Genomic DNA, 15,848 nt, shown 5'->3' with positions numbered 1-15,848 from the left:
GTGGGGAGTCATCAGAGACCCAGGACAGGGAGCAGCTGGCTACAAAGGAAAAGAGCAGACCAGTCACTCTGTGAGGGGGAACGGTGCTAATAGCCAGCACTGGAAACTCGTCTGCAGTCATTGGGTTACAGAATCATAAAATACCCACCGACTTTACTTAGAAGACTAATCAGAAAGTATTTAGAACAACAACATTGCTATAAAGGAGACCCTGAACCATGGGCCCACGCCTTGGAGAGCTGCCCTTGGCCTCTGCCTCCTCTGGGGAGCTGGGGAGAGAGTTGGAGTGAGAAGAATCCCAGGAGAACCCAAATGAAGCTCCTTTGACAGACCTGAGGGGAAGGCTTGCCCAAAACCCAAGCCAAGTCATTTGGGGGATTGTGTATACAGACTCTGAATGACGACCCGGTGTCGGAAAAAGGGAAATCTTTTTGGTTTTTCTTTCTCCAACCAGCGGTGGTGGTCTGGCGGGAGCAGGGTGTTACCCCGGCTGAATTGTAAGCAAACAAGTCCCGCTGGGTCCTTGGCCAAAGTCAACTTCCTCCCTCTCTCTCTTTCTGGTTCAAAGGACAGTCCTTTTGGACAGATATCCTCCTTGCAGATTGTGCTCTGTCTCCTGGTGCTCCAGGCGGGGAGGGCGAGGGCTCAGACAGACTGGTAGGGACTTTGATGCATCAGAATGGGGGTCTGCAAACTTTGGCCAGGGCCAAACCCAGCCCACACCTGTGAGCTAAGGAAGCGTTTTTACATGTGGTCATGGTTGAAGAAAAGATCAAAAGAAGAACAGTAATATGTCTTGATATGAGGAAAAGATGTAAAATCCACATTTCCGTGTCCATAAATAAAGTTGTATCAGAACACAGCCATATATCATTTTATGGCTGCTTTCACGCTGCAGGTGGGAAGTTGTGTCCCAAGATCGTATGGCCCACAAACCTGAGAATATTTGCTAGCTGGTCCCGTACAGGAAACCTCCAGTGTAGAAAACTCTGTGCAGAGCCTTACTACCTATAGTATCCCAGCTGGGGCTGTAGGACACCCAGCCCGAAACAGAGAATAAGAGACTACATCCCTGGCTCCGTGTCAGGGCTGAAGTACTCCCCGTCTCATCGGTTTGCCTCAGCGTATCGGTTCAATGAGCATTGATTGAGCTTCTGGGGACATAAGATGAGTAGGATGCTGTCCCTGCCTTAGAATGACAGGACAGCCAGTGGACAGATGGGCATGGGAGCAGGTTGTGTGGCTCTCGTGCGTTGGGAGGAACGGAGAGGGCACCTCGGGTTCTGAGTCAGCCTTCATTTGTTGGTTCTACTCTGGAATCCCTGAGTTTTGCTCTAAGGAAGGAATTGATCCAAGGAATGTGAAAGTAGTAGTTCTGTTAATTAGTTCACGAGTGAAAAAGCTCCTGGTGCCAATTACCCAATAGGAAATGTTTTACATAATGAGGAAAGCAGTTACCTTATTAGAAAAATCATTAAGACTTGAACCCTGCGATGGTATTATGACAATTCTAGAAGATTGACTAATCCACCAAGAAGAACAATTTTTAGGTTGTAAATGTATATTTAAGATACCTTTTGACAAGATGCTGAACTGTGTCATGCTATCCTCTTTGCAAAAGGCAAATGTTTCTAGAATACACAAGAATCTGAGTGATTATCCCAAGAGGGTTGGGCTGCTGGGTATCTGGGAATAGAGGCAAAAAGAAGACTTTTCATGCATACCTTTTAAAAAAATTTTTTGCTCTAACTTTTCACTTTCTTTTTTTTTTTTTAAGATTTTATTTATTTATTTGACAGAGAGAGAGAGATCACAAGTAGGCAGAGAGGCAGGCAGAGAAAGAGGGGGAAGCAGGTTCCCTGCTGAGCAGAAAGTCTGATGCAGGGCTGGATCCCAGGACCCTAAGACCATGACCTGAGCCGAAGGCAGAGGCGCTTAACCCACCGAGCCACCCAGGCGCGCCCCCACTTTCTTTCTTTTTTAAAAAAAGATTTTATTTATTTATTTGACAGAAAGAGACACAATGGGACAGGGAACACAAGCAAGGGGAAGTGGGAGAGAGAGAAGCAGGTCCCTGCTGAGCAGAGAGCCTAACACGGAGCTCAATCCCAGGACTCTGGGATCATGACCTGAGCCAAAGGCAGACACTTAACAACTGAACTACCCAGGTGCCCCTCACTTTCTTTTTAAGCACTTATTTATTTGGGGGTAATTTTCACTCTTTTGTATACTGTTATGCCTTTTGAATTTTAAACCACATAAATATAGTTCCTATTTAAAATATATATGTATATATATATATATATAAATGTATGCACATATGCAGAATACAAAGAATTTAAGTTCTTGGGGAAAATAAATAAATAAAAATTTAAAAATCTATAAATTTAACATAAAATAGGGGCGTGTGGGTGGCTCAGTCGGTTAAGTGTCCACTTTTACCTCAGGTCATGATCTCGGGGCCCTGGGATTGAGCCCTGCATCCGTCCGGCTCCTAAGGTCACAGGGGCCATTTTCTCCCTCTCCCTCTGCCTTCTGTTCCCTCTGCTCATGCTCTCTTTTAAAAAATTAATTAACATAAATAGCACCTGGTTTTCCCACTACTTCGTTATGTCTTCCTACGGAAGTCATTTTCCCCTCTCTTCCATTCAATGTATGATTCTTAAATGCCTGCCCCTGTAAACTGGGCACTATTTTCTGGGCCTTGGTGTCTAAATCTGTCACGTGGGGAGATTAGATGAGCTTTATTGCAGTCTTCAACTGGAGAGGGCATCAGACCCAACAGAGGGCTTGTTAAAACACAGACTGCTGTCCCCCAACCAAGTTGCTGATTCAGTGGATCTGGGTGTGGGCCAAGAGTTAACATTTATAGCAAGTTCCCATGTGATGCTTATGCTGCTGACCCAGGAACCACTTCTGACTTTGTAGGGTTCTGTACTTGTAAATAAACTACATTTCCAGTTCTGAAAATATTAGAGAATAAAGAATAGATTTCTGTAGCTGAGAACACAAAGCGGACACTTCAACAGAAGTAAAAGTATCTAGCTTCCATTCCACCCACAGGGGCACAGTGGAGGAACATGAAATCAGGTCATGGTCAGAATCTGGTGAGTTCCGATAAGTAATTCTTCCTGTGGGAGGTAACGAGGTGCAAAGCCTTTTGAGAAAAGTTAGGTGGTGAGGTTTAAGCTAGGCAGGGCAGTGTTTCCACCAGGCCTAATGCCCACAGGATAACACTGCTAGAGGTCATTTTAAAGCCCCCACAGTTTATCGCTGCCTTACAAGTTCAGTCTGATCATCAGTGAGTTCCTGACTTGGACACCTGCCCCTGACTCCATGCTTTTATACACACTATTTCCTCAGCCAGAATACCCTTCCTGGTCCTCTCATCTTTGTATAAACCCTATTGGTCCATCAACACCCAGGTAAATCTGACTGTTCTCCATAAGAACTTAACATTCATTCCCCCTACACTGAGCATCTTTTTCTGCTGATAACAATTCAGCGGGAAACTTGATCATTGTTCTGTTTTGTTTTGTTTTGTTTTTTCATTCATCAGTTCATTAATTCAATAAATATTACTCCTCCTTCAACAAATCCTTACTGGAGGGGCTACCATATGTTGAGCATTGTGGTAGGCTTTGGGAATAGGATCAGAGGCAAAAATGGACGTGGCCCCAGCTCTAATAAAGAGAAATCCATTAATTAAATAGTGGTACTGGTGGAAGTACAATTATGGACTAAGAAGAGTGGTTTGAAAGAAAGGAACGTGTAAGAAATGACCCTGATGTTTACTTGTGGCTGGGATCAGGATAGACTTCCTTGAGAAATATAGCCTGAGCTGACTGACATCTGAATGAAGGATGCCCAGGACGTCACTAGATGAAAAGAGTATAGGAAGAGGAACAACTTCCCAAATTAGGGGTGTGGGGGACACACCAGCAGCATGTGCAAAGGTCCTGTGGTGAGTGACAATGTGGCAGCTTCAAGAAACTGAGAGAAGACCAGAATGGCTTGGGGTGGTGGGATGGGAAGGGGGTAGAGAACAAAGGAAAGAGAAATACATCACCAGACTGGGACAGACTGCTGTGCCGAATTGGCCTTGTTCATGATTTTAATTTTTAACCTGGGAGCACTAAAATGACATCAAAGAATTTTGAACAGTGATGGGATTGGAGTTATATTTGAAAAGTTCATTGTGTTGCTGCTGTCTGGAGCATAGACAAGACCAAAAGCAGGGAGATGGGTTGGAAGGCTATTGGGATGGTCTGGAAGACAAATGAGGTGTCTTGGATTAAGGTGATAGTAGTGGAACAGGGAAAATGGATGCAGTTAAGAAAGCATGAGGAGGTAAATGGATAGGTTGTGAGGCTGGTTAAGAGAGAGGGAGGAGTTGAGGGCAAGAGTTTAGAGGAGCATCTATTCTGGGGAATACGATGTCGCCTTTGCCTTTGAACATGGAAGTAGAATTTGGGGTAGGCAGCTGGAGTAGGCAGACCCTCTGGGCTGGGAGTAATGACTGGGAGTCAGCAAGGTATAGTGGTGAATAGGGATGTCAAGGAGGAGAGCTTGTGCGAGGAAAGAAGGGGTATCTCTTCAGACTGGGTCATAAGCCCCTGAAGGAGACTCCCTTCCCACTGGCACCACAGGGGCTGTTTTTCTTGTTTCTCCCTTGGTTCTGCTTACCATCATCTAAGTTCAGGTCTTTCTTAGGTCTCATCTGGATGCAGCAAGAGCCTACTAAAATTCTCAAGTTTTAATATGCACGTGAATCACTTAGGGGTCTTGATAAAATGGAGATGATGTTTCAGTAGATGAGGGCTGAAGCCTGAGAATCTGAATTTTTAACAAGCTCTCAGGTGATACGGACAGCCTTTTCTTTTCTTTTCTTTTTTAAAGATTTTATTCATTATTTGACAGAAAGAGAGATCACAAGTAGACAGAGAGACAGGCAGAGAGAGAGGGGAAGCAGACTCCCTGCTGAGCAGACAGCCCAATGTGGGGCTCGATCCCAGGACCCTGAGATCATGACCTAAGCCGAAGGCAGAGGTTTTAACCCATTGAGCCACCCAGGTGCCCCCGGACCACCTTTTCAATGAGGGGATCGAGTCTCACCCTGCTTCTGAAGCTCAGGGCCATCCAGCCCAGCATCATCATGCCACTGCTGGGAGGCCTTCAGCAGCCATTCACGGTTAAATTCAGGATTTGCTCCGGCTCTCCTTGGCCACCATGGTTTCCTCCCACTGCTTTCCTTCATCCACCCTTCATTCTACCAAGCCAAACCAAATCCCTTGCTCTGAATTTGTCCCTCTCTATCATGCAGAAAGGGACAGAGACCAACTCAGTCTAGCTCCCGGTTGGAGGGGGCTACTATAATGGTCTCCACACTTTGTGGCTTAAAATCCCGCATAAAAGGATATGGTAAATATAATGACCCACTCACATATTTTCAAGTTTACCTCTACATTTTTTATCATACATTTGCAGAAGATGCAAGTTCCAGCATATTACCAACATTGATATTTTTAAGTAAAACTATGACATCACTGTTTTAAATTTATCCACTGGAATCCAAGCACCATAGACATTCAATATCCCCCATCATCCATTTTTAAAATGCACAGACATCCTCTTCACTAATAGTCAGTGTTCCTTTTTCTTCTTGAAATTTTATTTCTGTTCACTTGCCCTGTGGAATTTTATCCTAATGGAATATATGTAATCCATCTTATGCTTAAAACTCTCTCATTTGTTCCCTATCATGTTTCTCCATAACAATTTTATATGAAATTAAAACCTCTTTAATTTCCTGAAATCATAAAGCTCTAAGTATTGACATTTTCTTATTTGAGTTATTGATAAAAATTATTGATAGGAGACAATTAATCAAAATAACATAAATGTATTGCTAATTTGGATAAATAATTAATAAACATAAAACCTAAAATTACATTGAAGATGCATCTCTTGGTGGGATGGTAATGCTGGATGACTTTTTAAAACAAATCTTTTTATTGATTTACGACAGACATGCCTATATATGACCAGAACCTACAGCTTGAATTAGCCAATTGAGCGCACTCGTACCGTTATCACCACGTCCAGAAATAGAATATTGCTGGCCTTGGGTTATTTGTTCAGTTTGTTTTTAAATCCTTGGAAGAATATTACGCTTGGTAGGAGATATGAGACAGGTGCCAACACTGATTGCATTTCTGTTTTTCATTCATCTGTATGTAAGCACTGTATATCCTCATTCGCGTGAACGGATGGAAGTTTTGGTAAAACAGGATCACTCAGTTCTTGATCTGCTTCTGAGTTCTATACCAAAAATCACATAGTGATCTATCACTAACAATTATACTTTAATTACTTTTATTAGGTTTTCCTAAGGGGGACAAAAAGAATTGGAAACCACCCAGCGTCAAAGCAGATACACTACTCTTTTATTAGAGTTGCTTGTTTTCTAGATGTCCTTTCATATGGTGGCCAGGGGGATTTTACTGGGTAATAAGCCCTGTTCAGATTTGGGATGAGGTCACGCCTATTGAATAAATCCTCCAAAATGAAATTCCTTGATTGAAGGATGTTGAATACATTTGAATTTTAATGTTAATATTTGACTTTTGATAGCTATTAACGAATTGTGCTCTGCAGGATTACATCAATTTATATTCTTACCAACATTGTGAGTGCCATTTTCCCTAGCACTCTGATAAAAAGGTGCGTTATCAAACTATTGGATGTATTTTCAATCTGTCAGGTGAATCTGATTGGTAACTCAGAGACCTTTTAATACCTAGATTATTACGAACAAGTTTGGCTGAATTTCCATGTGTTTAGGAATTCTTTCTCTTTTATTTGAGAAATCTTTCCATATTGTTTTCATATTTTCTATTGGGATAGTGACGTTTTCTTATTGATTTCTCGGAGCATGTATGAATTAAAGAGCTTAGCTTTAAAAAAAAAAAAAAGATTTGAGACAATGTGAGTAAAAGGTCTGTCTTTCCTTTTGGAAGGGAGGAGGGCAGTTGGGAGAGTGCAAGTTTAAAATGTCAACTTGCACCTTCATCACTATTCGGTTCTAGAAAATAGCTTCTATGGAAGTTTGAGGCTGTCGGAGTTTAGAGGAAGAAAGAGTTTTTCTTAAAACTTGGAGTGCATGTGTGTAGTGCTTGGAAAGTCTTCATGTACTCCCGGGGGTTTACAGACCCCAGTTAGAAGTCCCCTAAAAAAACTATCTGACTCAAACCAGACTAAACCTGTCTCCCCAGATGGCCTAGTTCATGGTTCTAAGACTTGTCCTGGTATGGTTTTTCATGCCAGATCAACCCTGTTCGGAGATGTTTGCCTGAGTGGGGACCTCAGAAAGCAGGGAACCTTGGTAACTGGACCGGCGAACTAATATGTGCCGTACTCCTCCTTGACACTTTCTCCAGTTCTGTTCTTACCCAGCATAAGCTCTCCGGTCTGAGTTCCCATATCGGTTATTTTACCTTTTTATTATGCGCATCCTTCCTCCTTAAATGTTCTTTCCACCATAAACACCTCAAGAGCTGGCCCATGTTGCAATCATTCCCTGGCATTGTGCCTTATGCTTAGTAGGTGTCTAGTAAGTATGTGTTGAGCAGAAAAGTTGATAAATGAATGCCTTGACCTTCTGTGCATCCCCTGCAGGTCCTAGAATAGGGCCGAGCCTCCAAAGAATGGAGGAATTAATCAGTGAGCAAAAAACAATGAATTAACAAATCAATGAACTAATGAGCCATTGAACAAAGGCTGGAAAGTAAGAGAGTTCTGTCTCCCACGAGGGCCCATAGCTGCAGAATTAGTGTAAAGGGTGGTCAGTGTATGAAACAGGCTATTTTGAATCAAGTCTTCTGTTTTGTATTAAATTCTGATTGGTTGGGGTAGATGTCCTTGTTCATGTGGAGCATCCGAGTAAATCTGGTCCTGTGCTTTTGTACCTTGTCTTACAGGTGTGCACGACATCTGTGCCCCACGGTGGTGTTTGGTCCATACCTCAGCCCCCGTGACAATGTCAAGCCCCCCTCCCTGCACATGAGTGGTACAGGCCCACAGGAACATCTGGCTGCAGCCACGTTCACAGACATGTCAGCCGTGGAATAGTGTGGACACCTTCTCTCAGCTTCTCAGGGTTTCAGTCCTTTTGGGTTTTGTTTCATTGACCTTTTTTTATGGTTTTGTGGCTGGACGTTCCCAGCCAAGGCAGGCGCCATGGGGGATCAGCAACTCTACAAGACCAATCACGTGGCCCACGGTGGTGAGAACCTTTTCTACCAACAGCCACCGCTTGGCATCCATGGTGGGCTGAACCACAACTATGGGAATACAGTCACAGGGGCTGGATTGGAGGCCCCTCAGGCATCGCCCCTCTCCCCCCACTTCCCTCAAGATACTCGGGATGGTCTAGGCTTGCCTGTTGGTTCCAAAAACCTAGGCCAAGTGGATACCTCGAGGCAGGGAGGGTGGGGAGGTCACACTGGGCCTGGCAACCACGTCCAGCTACGCAGCAACCTGACCAACTCAAACATGATGTGGGGGACCCCGGCCCAGCCTGAGCCCGCCGATGGCTACCAGTATACCTACTCCCAGGCCAGTGAGATCCGCACCCAGAAACTCACCAGCGGTGTTCTGCACAAGCTAGACTCCTTCACCCAGGTGTTCGCCAACCAAAACCTGCGAATTCAGGTCAACAATATGGCCCAGGTGCTGCACACCCAGTCGGCAGTGATGGACGGGGCCCCTGACAGTGCCCTCCGCCAGTTGTTGTCCCAGAAGCCCATGGAGCCCCCGGCGCCGGCTCTTCCTGCTCGCTACCAGCAGGTGCCCCAGCAGGCTCACCCCGCTTTCCCCGGCGGCCTGTCCAAACCAGCCCTGCAGGTGGGGCCACATGCCGGCCAGGGGCACCTGTACTATGACTACCAGCAGCCGCTGGCCCAGATGCCGGTGCAGGGAGGACAGCCGCTGCAGGCCCCCCCGATGCTGTCGCAGCACATGCAGCAGATGCAGCAGCAGCAGTATTACCCGCCGCAGCCGCAGCAGGCTGGGCAGCAGCCTCTATCCCTGCAGGAAATGCAGCAGCCGCAGCAGCAGAGCCGCCCGCAGCAGCCGCAGCAGCAGCAGCAACAGCAGCTGCAGCTGCAGCAGCGGCAGGGTCCGATGCAGATACCTCAGTATTACCAGCCCCAGCCCGTGATGCAGCACTTGCAAGAACAGCCGCAGCAACAGCCGCCGCAGATGCACCTGCAGCCCCCCTCTTATCACAGGGACGCCCACCAGTACGGCCCGGAGCAGGCGCACGCCGTCCAGCTGATCCAGCTGGGCTCCGTACCCCAGTACTACTACCAGGAGCCCCAGCAGCCCTACGGCCACCACGTCTGCCAGCAGAGCCACCTGCCCCAGCACCAGCAGCGCGAGGACAGTCAGCCCAAGACGTACCCGGGCGACAGGCAGGCCCAGGCCGTGCTGAGCTCCCACAGCGACCTGGGGCCTCCCGACGCAGGAATGGGAGACCCGGCAAGCTCAGACCTGAACCGGCTTGGCGGGGCCCTCCCCCACCGGCCGCTGCTGTCCCCCAGCGGGATCCACCTCAACAACATGGGGTCTCAGCACCAGCAGCTGTCTCCCAGTGCCCTGTGGCCCCAGGTATTCTCAGAGCGGGAGCATCTCTGGGTCCCTCTGTGTGCCACTGCTCTGGCAAGAGCCGAGTCTAGGCAGCACCCAGCCCTCTCGCAGCCCCTCCCGGGCTTTTGTTCTCTGTTCACACCGCGAACGTTAACTCACACATGCCAGACGCTGTCTGTGCCAGGCACAGGGAACACAGAATCAATTTCAACACAGCCCTCTGCCCGCTGAGCTTGAGCTTGCTGCAGAGGGGGCCAGTACCGGGCCTGAATGATGCATGTAGCGGTCAAGCCTGAGTTGGGCCCAGGGACCACACAGGGAAGGCATCTGGTCCCCTTAGTTCTGAATCCTCGGGGAATTCCCATGAAATTGTTCCCTCTTTGGGAAGACCACATTATGACAGCATTTCTCCTAGTATATTGCTCAGACCAGGAAGACCATAGAATGTTTAATAGGAATGGCTGAGGGGTGTGGGTTCTCCAGATCAATACATCTGAGGGTCTCCTACAGTGAATCAGGTTGCAATGCTGAGGGGCTTCTCAGAGCCATTAATATGCTAACGAGCACTGAGACTCTCCCAGAGGGGATATCTCGGCTAGCTTCAGAGATGAGAATCTTAGCTGCCCTCAGGATCCGGGCAGGTAAAGGGAGTAAGCAAAGTGGCTTGTTAGGAGATAATGGGGAATGGTGCCCACTGTGGTGGCCTAGAGCACAAATGCCCCATCTGATGGCGTCTGCAAGGCTATGGGCCAAGGTTGTTATTAACCCTTGATTGTTTCCCAAATGTAGTTGCCACAAAACAGCCTCCTGTGTGCTGGGCACTGTCGAGGCCTTGGCATGTTCCAGGTGCTACAGTCATGTGACAACAGCTCAGGGGAGAAAGAGGCCAGAATAGATAGAGACAGGGCTCTGATGGAGGCTGGAGATGAGCTTCACTTGACTCTGTCTTGCTTGAAACCCAGGCCCAGTGGTAATGGAGAGCCGTTATGAATATAAGAATAAGGTGACATGGCCAGTGCTGACATGACAAGCAGGAGGTCTCTGGGCATGCTGCTGTGTCGTCTGGCTCTCTGTTCTATGTCTTTTGGAAATGAAGCCTGTCTGTGCACACGGTGGTGGACAGGGAGAAAAGGGGGTATTGAGGCAGTGGATTGAATCCTGGTGGGCTGGGGGCTGGTGGCAACTCCTGGAGTGGATCTGTTACCAGGTTGGGGGGCTGAAGGAAGCCCGGGAAAGAAGTGTCAGGTGCTCCAGCATCTGGACATGAACTGCTGGCCGCTGTGAGCTTGAGGAAGTATTCTAGAAAGTGCAGGTCCTGGGGTTCCCTTAGCTCAAAGACTTCTCCCAGTAGAAATACACTTTTTTTCTCTTTCTTCTTTCTTCCCATGTCCTGCATGGATTAAATTAGATGCACCTACCTGATGGCAGAGCCCAGCCAGGGTCCCCGGAGTCAAGGTAGGATGGATGCAAGAAGGCATGTTGGCATTTGGGGAGGTTTTCCTGGGTTGTCTCTCCAGACTCATTTTCAAATTCAAAGTCAGTTTTCTGAAGAAGTTTATAATAATAATAGCAGCTATTGTGTCTGAGCATTTACTGTGTGCTAAGCACACTATATTTTGTGTAATAAAGCAACCCAGTAGGGGTAGGTAGGATTACCATGTGCCTAGCACGTAGTAAGAGCTCAATCATTCTTGGCTTTATTCCAATGGCCTTACAAATGAGAAAACAGGCTCAGAGACTTGGAGTTGTACATCAAGTAAGTGGCAATACTGGAATTGAGTCCTGACGCCACATTCTCTCCCCTGCTCAGTCAGTCAATATTCACTGGGTACCTACTGCGTGCCAGGCATAGAGCTAAGCTTGGAGAATGCAGCAGTAAATAGTACAGACTTGTTTTCCCCCATCATGGGCATGGTAAATTCTTAGCCAGAACCTGATAAAATGCTAAGACATGTAGTCTGGAGGCTAAGCAAGGGGACTTAGACGCATGTCTCTAAGGGAATGCTTAGAGGCCACTTGAGCTGACTCTAGAAAGATAACAGGCCAGAGGTGAAAAAAACCTAGCACTTGATGGCTTAGAATGAAGGATATTTTATTCAACTCCCACATGATTTTGAGTAAGCCTTTTCCCGCTCTTGAGCCTCAGTTTTCCACCTGTAAAGTGGGCTTAGTTCTCTGAAGGGTACTGGGATAATACAAGTGGGGCCATGGGAGCATTGAGTGAATGAAATGGGTTCACTGTGGGGTGTGAGGTCTTGTGATAAGTCACCCTTCCTCTTTATCAATATGTGTGTCCTCTCATTTGTCCCTACCCTTGAGCAGTGGCCAATCAAAAGGAGTGTTTGGGGAGCAGTTTGATGCCAAGAACAAATTGACGTGCTCCATCTGCCTGAAGGAATTCAAGAGCCTACCTGCCCTGAACGGCCACATGCGGTCCCATGGGGGAATGAGAGCCTCCCCCAGCCTCAAACAGGTTAGCAGGAGCCAGCGCCCAGCCCTTCCCAGGCCATGTGTTGCTTGCTTTGCTTTGCTGCCATCAGAGAGTAATGGGACCCCCAGGTGGGCACCCAGGAAGGCACTGTCCTTCCCTTAAAGCTTTGCCACTAGGAGCCAGCCAGGTCAAACAGACCCCGCTTCCACTGGTTTCGTGAACAAGGGTCAAAAACAGAGGCTAGAATAAATTCTTGAGGGATCCGAGTCTCTCCACTATCTGAAAAAGACAGCAAAGAAAACACATAGAGGCAATATTATTTTTAACTTCTAAGTTAAAGACTTAGAAGACCAGTCTCTTGGGCCTTCCAGCGTAGTAGCCGATGGCCAAGGAAAGCTAACGTGACCATTGGGCTCTCAGCCAGCACTTTCTAATCAGTGTTTGATTCTAGCAAAAGAAGGTCTTTAATTACCCTCAGGATTATCCAGGGAGGAAGGCTATCCATGTGGTGAACTATCCATGCAGTTTTAGAGTAAGATTAGAAATCAAAGAATTTCTCAAATTCTTTAGATATTGTTGATCTAAATTTAAGTCTATGGGATTAACTGTCTGTTTGCCAAAAGCCTGGATATCCCGGCTCACCCCATCTCCTGACCATTCCAGATAAAATAGCTTTGTCTTCCATTGGACAGATGAGTAAACTGAGGCCCATAGAATTCAGAGGTCCTACACAAAAGCCTATGTGTTCTGTTTTGTTTTATGCCTAATTCCCAGTCCACATCCTTTTCTTTAAAAGCAATGACAACAACAAAATTTTAATATGTTTTAATTATACAAGTGATAATGGTTGAGGAGCTTCTCTTAACATAGAAAATAGAGTGCATGGCCTTGTCCACTCCCAACTGGCCTCAATAAAGCCAAGAGACTCAGGGTTGCAGGAAGGAAACCACCCTGCCGTGGTTCTCTATCACCCACTTATGATGTCCTACAACATTTCAGGAAGAGCAGAGTGCGTCCCCAGTTTGGGAAGGCTGCTCTCAGCCCAGGATCAAAGCCTTTATTGTCTGTGTAGGAGGAAGGAGAGAAGGCCCTGCCGCCTCAGCCTCAGCCCCAGCCGCCACTGCCACCTCCGCCTCCGCCGCCACCGCAGCTCCCTCCCGAGGCAGAAAGCCTCACGCCTATGGTCATGCCCGTGTCTGTCCCTGTCAAGCTTCTCCCGCCCAAGCCAGGCTCTCAGGGCTTCGCCAACAGCATCGTTGCCGCCCCCTCCACCAGAGACAAGCCAGCCAGCTCGATGTCGGACGACGAGATGCCCGTGCTCGTGAGGATGACCCTCTCTCCCCCACACTCACCCCAAGGGGCTGCCCCCCACCCGCCTGCTGTGAGTTGCTGCTCTGCCCCCGCCCGCCTGGGGTGGGAACATCCCTTTGCTTTCTTGGAGATGGGGCAGCTCTTCCAATCACTGACCTGAGCTCTCAGACATGGCTTGGCCCTCAGTTTGAGCTCCCAATCCTGGCTGCCTTGGGAATCCCATCCTTGTCCACATTGCTTGCTACCCAGTGACCACCTCTACCAGGCTAACGGTGTGGATTAGATTCTAAGAGAGCTGAAGCTATTCCAAGGTGAAAACAAAGATGATAACTCAGCTGGTAATCACACAGTTATTAAAACATGGAAGTACTATCCCAGGTAATAAAGAGCTATTGCCTGGGGCCGTGACCCCCCTGCAGGATCTCCAGACCTCCTCAGATCCAGAGGGAACCCCTGGCACAGCAAGCCTCCGTAGGATAGCCCTGCATCCGTTCTGGTGGTCAGCCTCAGCAGATGCTTCATATTTTCGGTATCCCACCTGCATCATTAGCCTTAGAGGACCTAATTCGCTATGGTTCCCAAAGTAATTCCACTAGGAGACACTCATCCCCCAATCTCAGGAAAGCAAAGAGATCTGTGTTTCTCACTCACTCTTACGTTCTCCTCCTCCTTCTCAAATTCTTCTGCTTCACCCAAGCAGCTTAGCTTGGCTCTGGGACAGAGATCTCTCTCTCTCCCTCTCTCTACCCCACCCTTCCCGTCTCCCTCTCTCCGTCTTTTTCTGTCTTCCTCCCTCTTCCCTCCTTCCCTCCCCTGGGGAGTCTGTAACCCATGCAGTTGACTACATTGGATTTGTTCCCTCTCCACAAAGTGGTGTGCTGGGTCACATTTGTCCTCGAAGAATAAGTGGCTGCTGGGATTCCAGGTGGTATGAGGGTGGGGTTGGGCCAAAACAGAGGGAGGGTGGAAAATTAAGAAAACTAGAAAAGTCCAGAAAGAACCTTCTTGGTTCTCTATGTAATATCAAGGCATCAGAAGAGGAGAGGCGGAGGGGGAACCTCTGGGAGTGAGCACGATTCTCAGAAGTCAGCAGGACTTGGGGGCCAGTAATAAGCAGAGAGATGAAATTTCAGAGCCAAGCTCCCTCTTTGCCCAGGGAAGTCCCTGATTTAGTGGGAGACCCACTGTTTCTACCGCTAGAGAATTCTCAGCTTGAAGCTGGAGACAGTATTGTTCCTTGTCACACAGGGGTCTAAACCCCAGGCAGCACCCCCTGCCCCAGTTTAAGACAGTTGGAGGGAAACCAGGGCACAGAAGAAACAGTAGTCCCCCATAGGGGGGCACCCCTGGGCAGTTAAAGTAACTAGGGACTGGGGAGACACAGGGAGTTTGGTAAGAATTTGGTCAGAAGACCACCATGAGCACAGTTTTGAGCAGGGTTTTAAAGGCAGGGATAAAGCTGGCTTTGTAGAAAAGAGAGACATTGTAGTAAGGAGATAAGCTGAACCAGAAGCATGTAGCTGGGATTGGGAAAATACGGGCAAGATCCTGACACTTAAAGAAATTAAAATGTCTGGGGAGGAGCCCTGGCTTTCAGTCCCCACTCTGCTGCTGGCCCCCTGGGGATGCAGGCAACTGTGAGACCCTCTCCCTCAAAAAGCCTGGGTTTGGACTCATCAGTGGTTCTCCCTGCCCCGGGGGAGCTTTTAAAAACCTCTCCATGAGTGATCCCACCTCCAGAGTCTGAATAGCTTGGTAGAGGTAGAACCCTATAAATGATTCCTCTCAAGTGACATCCAGGCCTGGCATTCTGGGTGAATCCGCTGGCTCAGGGTCTCAGGGTCTTGCCTGGAGTTGAGAACTGGAGTAAAAGGACCAGAGGCTCAAGTAGAGGGAGCCCAAAAGGGACCTTGGACCCTGGGATCAGAGGTCTAGATGCCCACACAGGGTTGAAACCATGCCAGGTCAGCCTGTGCTCACATGGCCTCATCAGTTACCCCGGAACAGGGTATAAGGCTTCAGGATTGCTTCCCAGCTTGGGGGGCAGAGACACCCACTCCCCATTCTCCTCAGACCTCTCTTTCCGCCTCAGCCTCAGGTGGTAAGGAGCCCTCTGGTGGGGAGAGGAGGCGGGTTGTGGCACTCTGGCCTAAGGAGAACCCCCTGGGGGTGAGCTGGGAGCTCACAGAGGTGTCCCCTCTCCTTTCCCCACCCCTCAGCTTCCCTAGACTTCCCTCCTAGGGGTTGGGACAGCAGCCCAGAAGACAGGGAAGCTGAGGGAGAAAACAGGAGGGGCAGCAGCAGGAGCCCAGAGCTGAGGGAAGACTGGAGCAGGTCACATGGTTGGAGGCAACTGGTCACATGACCATGGCCTGCCCTTCCCATCACCCCCTGCTCCTCCTACTCGGTTGCCACCCTGGGCACAGGAATTGCCAAGAACTGCAGCTGTGACAGGCAC

At 48.2% G+C, this 15,848-nt stretch overlaps 1 protein-coding gene across 21 annotated transcripts in view; it reads left to right on the top strand.

Moving 5' to 3' along the window:
* Positions 1-15,848, top strand: part of TRERF1 (transcriptional regulating factor 1) — a 203,008-nt gene that overhangs the window by 155,780 nt on the left and 31,380 nt on the right. For 14 of the 21 annotated variants that reach the window (XM_059177972.1, XM_059177968.1, XM_059177975.1 and 11 more), the window contains 4 exons: positions 7,980-9,669; positions 11,057-11,103; positions 11,971-12,121; positions 13,152-13,460. In XM_059177972.1, the coding sequence (XP_059033955.1) occupies positions 8,239-9,669; positions 11,057-11,103; positions 11,971-12,121; positions 13,152-13,460 (1,938 nt within the window). In that variant the 5' untranslated portion in view covers positions 7,980-8,238. The remainder of the gene's footprint in view (positions 1-7,979; positions 9,670-11,056; positions 11,104-11,970; positions 12,122-13,151; positions 13,461-15,848) is intronic. The other 7 variants (XM_059177978.1, XM_059177983.1, XM_059177981.1 and 4 more) reach the window with 3 other exon arrangements.

The sequence above is a fragment of the Mustela lutreola genome, chromosome 6 (assembly GCF_030435805.1).
Source record: "Mustela lutreola isolate mMusLut2 chromosome 6, mMusLut2.pri, whole genome shotgun sequence".
NCBI classification, from domain to species: domain Eukaryota; kingdom Metazoa; phylum Chordata; class Mammalia; order Carnivora; family Mustelidae; genus Mustela; species Mustela lutreola.
This window is presented reverse-complemented; position numbering and strand designations above follow the sequence as displayed.